This window comes from Erpetoichthys calabaricus, chromosome 5 (genome assembly GCF_900747795.2).
Source record: "Erpetoichthys calabaricus chromosome 5, fErpCal1.3, whole genome shotgun sequence".
Taxonomy (NCBI): Eukaryota; Metazoa; Chordata; class Cladistia; order Polypteriformes; family Polypteridae; genus Erpetoichthys; species Erpetoichthys calabaricus.
The window spans coordinates 200,978,139-200,990,631 of NC_041398.2; the positions used below are offsets into that span (position 1 = coordinate 200,978,139).

The following is a 12,493-nucleotide window of genomic DNA, read 5'->3' on the forward strand; positions in this document are numbered from 1 at the left end:
AACCCTGGTGCTTTTACTACCTTAAAGAAATTAGCATATGAAATCGCGTATATACTGCGGTGGGCTGGCGCCCTACCCGGGGTTTGTTTCCTGCCTTGCGCCCCGTGTTGGCTGGGATTGGTACTATCAGACCCCCCGTGACCCTGTAGTTAGAATATAGCAGGTTGGATAATGGATGGATGGAAATAGTGTATATAGGAGTTCAGGTTGCAGAATGTTGTCATATCACATTTGTGAGCAGATTCAAATTCAAAGTTTCAAATAAACACCTCAACATTGTAAACTGCTAAAATTTACTGTATTTTTTTACAATAAGCAACTTAAAAAAAATATTACAAAGTACCTTCACCAGCTAGTTAGCATTTCAAATTATATCACTTAAGTGTTCCCCTTTTCTAGTCAATGCATTCTTACATTCCTATTGTAACATTCTGCATCTCCTTCTGCTCAACGATAGTTAAACATATGTTTATTTAAAAACACTTTACTTAGGATAGTTGCACAAAAAACAGTAAAGCAAGCTGAAGATAGGTGTCCTAGCCACTTCATCCTTAATTAGAAATGCAGTGTCTCACAGTCTTTCTGTGTCATGTTATATTACATGGAACAATTTAACCAGTCTCCTTCCATTGTTTTACATAAGCCATATTGTTCTTTAAAGAAGCGAAATCTTTGTTTTACATTGAACTCACTGAGAACCATACACTGCATTTGGGTCACAGAATCAGATTTATCATAACAATAAAAAATAATAATAAAAAAAATCATCAAACATACACAACATTCAACCATACTGCCTAGAAGGATACTGAATAGATTTGAAACAGTATGCACACTAGTCCTGCTTCCACTGCCACATACCAGAACACTTATTTATTATTCCAACATGACAAGTAGTTATTATGAATTAATTAAGACTTAAATCCAGTCACCCACACTCTAACTTGTATATTCAGACTCTTGAACAAGAATATACATACGGGCATATAGAATACAAAGAAATGAAAAAAATCTAGCAAGGTTCAAACTACAATTTTTTTTTTTTTTTTTTTAAACAATTCTAAGCAATTTTTGCATTTTAAACCTTCAACAATTTTGCCAAATTTTCACTTTTTAACTAAACAGGAAATACTGTTTTTGTTGTTGATAAGTGAGTGAGTGAACTTTGCATTATATATTTATTTTTTAGATTAGTCTAAACCAATTGACCACTGTCAAACCAAAGAAATGGCAGCTGTACACCAAGGTTGACTCGTACCCATAATCTCAATCTTTCGGTCACCACCCAATGTATAGGACAGAATGAATATGTACAGTACATCGTAATTGGCAGTAAATCAGATGTCTCATCTGAAAATAAGCTCTTTATCACAATAACCATTATGAACTATTAGCTGAATGCTGCCACATTGGGCAGCTGCAAACCACTGCTCTCCAACCATCATTCCTCACCTGCTTTACTGTGAAAAAACTATGAAATTAAACTAGGATAGGATGCAAATGTTATTCAAAGCAAGGATCTCAGCCATTTGTGTTGTAACTGTCGTTAAAAAAAACAATAATACTTGTTTTCATTTGGTTACACTATATATTCTGCTTCCTCTACCTTCCACATTATATTCCGTTGATTTCTGCTTGAGATCCTCAATTAGCAGAGATATATCCCCACATCTGGATTCACTGCACTCTGCTAGCTCATACAAAATGTCTGTGGTCCGGGTATTTACTTCATATACTGGAACTGGTTTGTTTCCAAAAAGATTACTCAACCATTTAGACACCTGGAAAAAAAAAAGAAAAGAAAAACACAAAATAACTTTAAATTAAATTCAGTACAAACTAAATAGTCTGTGTGAAGTTTTCATATTCTCTACACTTTCTATAGGGTAGTCCAGTTATCATCAGCATACGAAAGATAAGTGCTTTAGTTTAACTGGCAACTCTAAACTGACCAATGAGAATTATATTAGTTAATATTTTTTTTTTGTACTTATTGTGCCAGACTGACACATATTCAGCTTTCATTATTATGTTGTGCATGAGGCTTTCAGGATTGGTTTCAGCTCTCCATGACACTTAACTGCAAAAAGCAGGACCAGAAAGCTTCATACATGGAAAGAGGAAGTGAGGTTGGGAAAGAAAGGACTAAATAAAAATACAAAAGAAATGCACAGAGCTTATTAAAAACCCTAATGTATAGTACTGATCTTAAAAAATGATAACATTTATATAAATGTACACAAGATTGGAAGTAAAATGTAACGTTAAAAAAATCTATTGGGGAAAAAAGAAAATGGAAATCACCAACAGCAGACTAAATGAGTACTTAGAAAAGGACATATGGACAATAGCCCAGATGATAATGTTAATAAATCAAAATGCACGATTTTTACTAAGCCTTAATACAATGTACTCAAACAAGTATGTGTCCAAAGGGCATAACTTTAAGTAGGAAGGATAATGTGACTTATAATACTGCAACGTTGGACTTGCGAGGAATCCACACAAGTGAAGGAGGTGGGGGTGTGACCGATGAGTGACATAAAATGGGACCAGGACAGCTATTTGGTGTCCACCCTCGAAGAGCCTCAGCGGGAGACACTACACGATTAGTACCGCACAGCACATAAAGCCTTTCGATCACTAGCTGCGGTGTCTCCCATGGCCGTTCAACGGGAGTTCGAGACGGTGATTTAGCTTCCAGCAGGGCATACAATGAAAAAGCATTTCACAATTACTTGCGTCTCTTCAGCATTCCTCCTTGCCATCAGGTCGTTACAACATTTTTAAAAGAAACAATTCTCAGCAAAGTTTCTCTTACTAAAAACGGGATTTAAATGTTGAACCTAATCTATAAACGTAGTATTATATAACCAAAGGAACTTGACAATACTTTTTCGACAGTTTTTCTTAAACGAATGATCTTAAGCAGCAACATGAATAGGATTCAAACATACTTCACATGTTCTACGGCGTAAGTGATAAAAGTCAGAGGAAAATGATGTAGGATGCGTCCTTTTCTATTGAACTCTTGTGGTTAGTAAAACGAAACTACTGGGCAATGAAAACAATTACCTATTCAAGAAAAAAATTGGCAGATCACAAACATAAACATACTCTCTAAGAAGGAGCAATGGAAGCCAGAACCAGGACCCGTATAATCAAAATGTGTACCAATCACTCGCCATACGCTCTACCACATTAACAAAATAACCAGTCATGCAGCTAAAATTGAATTACATTATATTACCTTAATTGTCTTCTCCGACATATTTTCATAGTCATGAGTACAATTTCATTCAGGTCTCTTTGTCGTATAACACCGAATCCCTGTTTAACTTTTCTGATTAGCACACAAACAGACCTGGCGCAATGTTCCCGCCGTGATTTTTAGTTCCGTTCTCCCATAATACACCGCGCCACCACCGTAATATTTAAAGTGACAGCATCCAAATAAAACGCTGAAAAAAGGGGCGTTTAAACTTTCGAATTACTGGCTGAGAAATGACATATTGTCAAAACGAACTTTAAAGCAAATGTGTACGATATATAAAATATACAGCCGCTAAAATATTTTAATCTATGAAACCTTTCGGTTATGTGGTTGGATGAACGATTACAAAGGAATGTTCATGTTAATGAAGTCGTTGATGAATTCGACATTATTTTAAACGTACGAGACTAACATAATTTGTAATCACGGAAAGCGGGAAAGGAATATTTTGTTGCTAATATACAGAATTATGATTATAACAAACAAATCAGTGTTACACTTGAGCTTATGCAAAGAAGAGATAATAGAGTTTGTATTGGAGCGTTTCCTTTTTCTTCTATTTTAGCATCACAGGTAGAAGGAAACTTGACAAATTCTTTCAGATCTGAGGAACAGAGCACTAGATATTTTACACAGGATGTTCTTAAGTGAATCCAGCAGAAAGATTCTTAAAGGAAGTTTGGGCACATCTGTAAAATACAGACATTGTAGAGTATGGATGTGGGATTAGTGATTGGATTAAAAAGATAAATGTTGTATAGCAATAGTAGAACTGTATATTAAAATATGTTGATAGAAGCGTTTTTGTAATATATTTTAAAAATTTCCATTGCTGTGATACTTCTGGAACCATCCATCCATTCTTCAACAAACTGGACTTGCCTTGCTACAAGGTTGTACAAGGCAGGAACCAACTCTGGATTGAGTGGTAGTGGACAGTGCCTTCACTACTGTATTTCACTGAGCATGTCATTTATGTACCTGCCTGTGCTTCAGTTTTTAAAAATACATATAAACAACTGTGCTGTACCTTAGGGTTTTGGTCAACCTGGAAAGGCATTATATCAAATAAAGATAAGTTATTTAAAACAATGTAAAACTTTTTAATAAACTCAGTTTTATAAACATTGAGCCAAAGTATTTACATTTACATTTATTTGCTTTGCAGATGCCTTTATCCAAAGCGACTTACAAAAGAGGTAAACAATTGAGTAACATTAGGCTAGGGCCTGTTTGTTCAGCAAGTGTAATAGGATGGGTAACAAAAGTTGATTGCCACAAGTGAAAAGATGTAATAATAATAATAATAATTCATTACATTTATATAGCAATAACTCATACATTTACAATCATAGATTACAATCACTAATGCAATTAAACAAATTAACCAAGAGTATAAAATATATTAAAGTTTTTTTTCTTCATCAATTCAACAGATATTTACAGAACAGATGGGTCTTCACTCACTTCTTAAACACATTGAGGGAGTCAGTAGTATGGATGGAGGTGGGCAGCCCATTCCACTAACTAGGAAATACAAAGGAAAAGAGTCTGGGTGGAGACTTGATGCCACATAGAGGTGGCATCACCAGATGCTGTAACCTGGCAGACCTGAGTGAGCAAGAAAGAGTACAGCACTTCACCAGTGTCTCCATGTACTCAAGGGCTGACCCACTGACTACTCTGTAGGCAAGCATCAGGGATGTGAACTTATTGCGTGCTGCTACAAGGAGCCAGTATAGCGACCCGAAAAGAGGAGTGACATGTGCTCATCTTGGCTGGTTAAATACAAGAAAGGCCTTGGCGTTCTTCATCATCTGCAGTGGATTGATAGCACATGCAAGTGCGCCTATCAAAAATGAGTTGCACTAGTCCAGATGCATCAAGCCTGGAACAGAGGATGAGGGGCATACTCTGTCAGATAAAGTCTGATCTTTTGGGTGTTGGACAGCGTGAACCTGAATGAATGAGAAACAGTAGAAATGTGGGTAGAAAAAGGTAGCAATAATTCAATAACAATAATAAAGCAGTAATAATAATAATGATAATAATAAATGATTACAAAGCAATAATCCAAAAATACTAAATAACAAAAACATTTAAAAATAAATAAGGCACTTTGCAGAGACTAAGAAGCATAAAGCTAAAGCAATGTCTAAGGGAAGAACTCCATTTTTAAATATTATCTCTCTCTCATCAAGTGACTACTCTAAATGTAACAACAAAAACATTTTGACATAGAACATTTTCTTACAAAACTGTAGCTCAGTTATTTAGAAATAATAATAGATAGATTACAACAAATAGGGGATGGAAAGCCTCTGAATCTAAGGCTATGACCAATGTCCAAAAATATATGGTATTGGCGGATGGTCAAGGAAAGGAGTCAAGTCATGTTGGGGAGCATGCACTGGTACATTGTGTTGCCGCACTCACCACACGATGAAATAGCTCGGGATCCTGGTTGGCAACCCCCCAGGCAGGCACACGGTCCAGTCCCACCCTCCGGAAATGACCCTCTATGTGCTGCATCCAGGTGTTATGTGGGTGACTTCTTGGCCTGGTCCAGCCACTCGGATTTCCAACAATGAGGATCCTGCAAGCTGGATCGCCCTCTGGGAATCACGCCACATGGCCGTAGTGCCGTAACTGACGCTCCCTCGCAATGTAGGTGATGTGCCTCATATTGGATTCCATGAGCAACCACTCATGAGACACATAATCAAACCAGCAGTACCCAAGGATTCTCTGGAGAGACACAGTACCAAAGGAGTCCAGTCTTCGTCTCAGGTCACTGGATAGCATCCATATCTCGCAACCATATAGCAAGGCAGGAAGCAATAAGACTCTAAAGACTTGGACCTTCATCCTTTTGCATAGCAATCAGGAGCGCCACACACCCCTTTCCAGCGATCTCATGACCCACCCCATGCTCTCCCAATCCGTCTACTGACTTCATAGGAAGAGTCACCAGATACATGAATGTCACTGCTAAGGTAAGCAAACCTCTCAACAAGGTCGACACTCTCTCCGCAGACAGACACACTGCTGATGGCTGTGCCTAAGTGGTCACTAAAGGCCTGGATCTTGGTTTTTATCCAGGACACTTGCAAGCCCAAACACTCAAGAAAGGAGCAAAAACAAAAATAAAACCCCTGAAAGTTCCAATGCTAAAAGACCACCCAGCACCCCCTGGACATTAATATCTAAATATTTAAGATTTGTTAAAGCATATATCATTTCTAATACTTTTCAAGAATGAAGATGGTTGTTGACTAGTTTCATTGGTTGATACTGGGGCTGGGTTCCACCACATGACTCCAGAAAGAGAAAAAGACAGAAGTAGTGATTAGTAACTGGAAAAATTAAATGTGGATAACTACAACTATATAATAGTTATATGCTGTGAAAACAGCCCTGCCTAACACTCTGAATACATGCAGAGCTTAAAATATGTGATAGTGCAGGATTAATTTTAGTCCTATAGAATACACATTATACTGTAATTAAAATATGGAAAGAACAATTTTAAAAATGGGTTTTCAGCAGGTTTTTGGAATGCTCAGCAGTATTGACTGGACATACCACTAGAGGTAAACATTCCACATTTTTGATGCATCTAATTATTTTGATATGAGATATTTTTATTTGTATATGTCATTTTCCTCTGCTTCCTTTAGTTTGTCTACTATGTAGTACATTTGATTTTGAGTTTTTCATTTTAATTTAACTCTAAATAGATTTCTGCTTCTGCAAGTATGGTCTAGCTGCAATCTATAGAGCTCGGCAATCCAGGTACTCCATTGAACTGCCAGTTGGATTGCATTTTTATATCACATGTTTTTTCCAATGAGAACTCTGGGAAGGAGCTGGCTGTAGGCCACAGCACTACCCGATACTGCCACTACACAACACACCTAATACTGTGCACTGCTATTTGAACGTCATTATTATTCCTGAGTAAGATAACACTTTCACAGTCCTTACTTTAGTGTAAGGTTGCTTTATAAGAATGATGTGCAGGGTATGCTTTGAAATAGGGTATTTAGAAAGACACAAATGATTTGGTGTGTCGTAAAACATGACTGATGTGTAACATAAAAGCAGCTAAACGTTATTGGTTGGTCACTGTAGTAGAACTGTAGAGATCTGCAGCTTGACTCCATTGGCTTTGACAAGAGTGGGGACTTGTACTAAATCTTGACTGTTAGGTGCTGTGGTCATTAAGACCACAGTTATCTGAAAGTATATGTAAGAACCTCACTTGTCATAATGATTTGTGGAAGTACTGGCTTGCTTCAAGGAACTGTGTTTTTGGCACCTTTAGAATGTACTACTTCTTGGTAATTATCAAAAATGCTATGTGAAAGGGTTCTTCTTCACCAAGAACAGTATTCTACAATTATCCAGCACAGATGGCTTCTGCGGTTTTCCAGACCTTCTGATGCGGCTGAGTTCAACAAGTCCGTGTCTTCTTTTTAAGAATATACAAAATAGTTGATTTGACCACTCCTAGTGTCTCTGCTATCTCTCTAAAGGGTTTGTTTTGTTTTCTCAGCCAAATGATGGACTGTTTTTACTTGCACGGACAGCTCTAAGGACCTCATATTTAGAGTTCACAGTGACAGCCTCCAAATGCATTATACACACTTGGAATCAATTCCAGACCTTCTACCTGCTTAATAGTTAATGAAATACTGAGGGAACTGCTCCATCCTGGCTATAGAACAGCTTGTCAGTTAAATGACTATATATTTTTGAGCCCCTGGAAATATCGAAAATAACGGCAAGTGAATACAAGGTTTAAAAAAGAATAAATTTTAAAACCAATTTATCCATTCATAATTAAATCCACTCAGTCAAATTCAGTATCATGGGAGGGCTGGGGTCTACCCTAGCAGCACTGGATGTAAGTACCCAGCCCTGAACAGGATACTACGATGCTGTAGGGCACATGCACATACTGTGCATAATACATTCTTTTATACAGTGGGGCAAAAAAGTATTTAGTCAGCCACCAATTGTGCAAGTTCTCCCACTTAAAAAGATGAGAGAGGCCTGTAATTTTCATCATAGGCATACCTCAACTATGAGAGACAAAATGAGGAAAAAAATCCAGAAAATCACATTGTCTGATTTTTAAAGAATTTATTTGCAAATTATGGTGGAAAATAAGTATTTGGTCAATAACAAAAGTTCATCTCAATACTTTGTTATATACCCTTTGTTGGCAATGACAGAGGTCAAACGTTTTCTGTAAGTCTTCACAAGGTTTTCACACACTGTTGCTGGTATTTTGGCCCATTCCTCCATGCAGATCTCCTCTAGAGCAGTGATGTTTTGGGGCTGTCGCTGGGCAACACGGACTTTCAACTCCCTCCAAAGATTTTCTATGGGGTTGAGATCTGGAGACTGGCTAGGCCACTCCAGGACCTTGAAATGTCTCTTACGAAGCCACTCTTTCGTTTCCCGGGCATTGTGTTTGGGATCATTGTCATGCTGAAAGACCCAGCCACGTTTCATCTTCAATGCCCTTGCTAATGGAAGGAGGTTTTCACTCAAAATCTGACGATACATGGCCCCATTCATTCTTTCCTTTACACGGATCAGTCGTCCTGGTCCCTTTGCAGAAAAACATCCCCAAAGCATGATGTTTCCACCCCCATGCTTTACAGTAGGTATGGTGTTCTTTGGATGCAACTCAGCATTCTTTCTCCTCCAAACACAACGAGTAGAGTTTTTTTCATCTGACCATATGACATTCTCCCAATCCTCTTCTGGATCATCCAAATGCTTTCTAGCAAACTTCAGACGGGCCTGCACATGTACTGGCTTAAGCAGGGAGACACGTCTGGCACTGCAGGATTTGAGTCCCTGGCGGCGTAGTGTGTTACTGATGGTAGCCTTTGTTACTTTGGTCCCAGCTCTCTGCAGGTCATTCACTAGGTCCCCCCATGTGGTTCTGGGATTTTTGCACACCGTTCTTGTGATCATTTTGACCCCACGGGGTGAGATCTTGCGTGGAGCCCCAGATCGAGGGAGATTATCAGTGGTCTTGTATGTCTTCCATTTTCTAATAATTGCTCCCACAGTTGATTTCTTCACACCAAGCTGCTTACCTATTGCAGATTCAGTCTTCCCAGCCTGGTGCAGGTTACAAGTATGTTTCTGGTGTCCTTTGGCAGCTCTTTGGTCTTGGCCATAGTGGAGTTTGGAGTGTGACTGTTTGAGATTGTGGACAGATGTCTTTTATATTGATAACGAATTCAAACAGGTGCCATTAATACAGGTAACGAGTGGAGGACAGAGGAGCCTCTTACAGAAGAAGTTACAGGTCTGTGACAGCCAGAAATCTTGCTTGTTTGTAGGTGATCAAATACTTATTTTCCACCATAATTTGCAAATAAATTCTTTAAAAATCAGACAATGTGATTTTCTGGATTTTTTTTTTCTCATTTTGTCTCTCATAGCTGAGGTATACCTATGATGAAAATTACAGGCCTCTCTCATCTTTAAGTGGGAGAACTTGCACAATTGGTGGCTGACTAAATACTTTTTTGCCCCACTGTACAAAGCTAATTTAAAATTGCATCTGTCAATTAAACAGTGAATCACATATCTAGGGATGCAGTTGGAAACTAAAGCCAAGTGCATTGAAGTGGGAAACCCAGGTTGAGGAAATCTGAACAAAGTATTGAGTTATATAACTGAAGTGGGGTGTTAGCTGGTCACATATGAATCATCTCATTTCACCTGTAAACTTTCTTATTCAGTTAAAGGCAGAAGTAGCCTCTTAATAAAAGAACTGGGTAAAATACAAACAGCCAACCAAAGTGATCACTTTGTAGGGACAGGTTTGAAAGTCACCTTTGTTGACTTTTGAGGAGTTTCAACAGAGTAGTTGGTATGTCATTAATGGATTTAAATAAGGGCAAAGGAATATTGTGAAATGCAGAAAATCTGACTCACTTTCAGTTTACCACTTGATGGTACTGATGGCATATAATTGCCATCTGTTGCATGAAACTTGAAAAATATTGCCAAATTCTAGATAGTACACTGAATTCTGTTGCCTAGATCAGTATCAATTAGGTACATCTATGGTAAGCCATTTTAACATATAAAGCTTAATTAGTTATTTTGATAGGTCATTATTATATTTTGAGTCAAATTTACATTTTTGATGTCTAAAATACATTTTTAACTATTCCAATTTGAGACACCCACAAAGTAGTTTTACTATTAAAAATTCAAAAATCAAATTATAATTTTTTGAGTTAGTCAAAACTTAAATCTGAGATATCTACAGTGCATTTTCCCAACCTTCTTATCCAGGACAGGGTCTTAGGTTATCTGGAACCTATCCCTGCAGTCATCAAACACAACACAGGAACAACACATGGACAAAGCACCAGTCCTTTGCAGGGTGAACATTTACAAAGACAAACACACACACACTCATGCTAGGGCAATTTTAGCAACACCAATTTATCTAACTTGCATATGTTTAAACATTGGGATGAAACCAGAGCACCTGGTGCAAGCCCATGTGGACAGGGGAAAAACATGTAAACTCCATGCAGGGGGCACCCAGGGCACAAACCATAGTGTATTTTTGGCAATTCAAAATCAACATATTTTGACTATTAAAATTATATAATTGAGATACTCTATTTGTAATTATGCTTTGGTTAGGTTAATTTACATTATGGATATTTATAATTACAATTTGGATACTTGTATTTCAAAACCAATAAAAATATCTGTAATTCTAATTTGGGCTCAAGACATTTGCAGATGTGAGTTTTGACAAGAAATTAAAATGAGACGTCATTATAATGGCTTATTGTACTAGTTTAGAAGTAATTTACCAAAAACATGATTTATATCCAGACACCTAATTTAAAAGCTATGATCCAGGTATGGTTTTCTGACAAAGGTAATACTAAAAATGCCACAAGTGAGATCAGGCAAATATGCTTCTGGAGACAGCAGTTCCACACATAAGACTCTTCAGTGATTAATTGATCTATTTTTATGTCAACTTAATCCAGTTCAGACTCGAAGAAGACTATAGTTTACACTGGCAGCTTCAGATTCAAGGCAGGAATCAGTTATGGTCCTTGCACCAGTCTATCACAGAGACATAAAAATCTTACTTTTTTAGTCTCTCACACTGGAAACATGAGCAGTCCAAATTCAATTACTTCCTGCAGACTACTTAGAGTAAAACATAGCTCCCTGCTACTCAATACATTAGGGGTAATGCATAAAACAAAAGGAATACAATCATCCATCCATCCATTATCTAATCCGCTATATCCTAACTACAGGGTCACAGGGGTCTGCTGGAGCCAATCCCAGCCCTGCGGGCGCAAGGCAGGAAACAAACCCTGGGCAGGGCGCCAGCCCACCGCAGGGCGCTCACACACACACCCACACACCAAGCACACACTAGGGACAATTTAGGATTGCCAATGCACCTAACCTGCATGTCTTTGGACTGTGGGAGGAAACCGGAGTACCTGGAGGAAACCCACGCAGACACGGGGAGAAAGTTCATGCAATAGGTATACATAAAAGGAATAGTTTCCATAAAAGCATTCCTACTATCCTTCACCTTTCTCTATGTCACTACTTATTATTATTATAAACGCAGGACTTACTGATTAGTTTTATATATCAGTATATACAATATATTAGTATATACAGTATACGTTGTGATGTATATTATAAATAAATCAATTGAATGATTAAGCAAAATAAACATTAATAAATTAACTGTGATGCCCTAGTGTCTTGTCGTATGGTTATTTATGCCTTCTGCCGAATGACTACTGGGATAAGCTCCCCCTTCTTTGTGCCCCTGCTCTGGATGAGCGAGTTAGGAAGATACTTGGATTAATAAATTAATAAATTTAGAAGGTATAAAACTGGCCAGAAAATACTCCCTTTATTGGAAGAAATCTGGTGGGTACAGTTCTTCTTCTTATTACTATGCATTTAGTGAGGTCATTTCTACCCTCAGCCATCTGGCTCTATAATGAGACTCCTCTCAGATGAGATGGTAATGCTCTCTGTATGCTGAATGGTACTGAGCTGGTCTATCAGACATCTTAACAGACAATGATGCTATGTGCACTATATACTGTGCCAGTGACTGACAACTAGTTCTGTAAAATTGTAATTTGTAAGTGTGTTCAATTCTAACACATCACA

At 37.8% G+C, this 12,493-nt stretch overlaps 1 protein-coding gene across 1 annotated transcript in view; it reads right to left on the reverse strand.

The window, feature by feature from the left end:
• haus1 (HAUS augmin-like complex, subunit 1) overlaps nt 1–3,407 on the reverse strand; it is a 31,541-nt gene extending 28,134 nt beyond the window's left edge. The window contains exons 1-2 of the mRNA XM_028791186.2: nt 3,251–3,407; nt 1,607–1,781 (exon numbers count right to left, since the gene is read on the reverse strand). Of these exons, the coding sequence (XP_028647019.2) occupies nt 1,607–1,781; nt 3,251–3,271 (196 nt within the window). The 5' untranslated portion in view covers nt 3,272–3,407. The remainder of the gene's footprint in view (nt 1–1,606; nt 1,782–3,250) is intronic.
• Nucleotides 3,408–12,493: the final 9,086 nt, after the last annotated feature.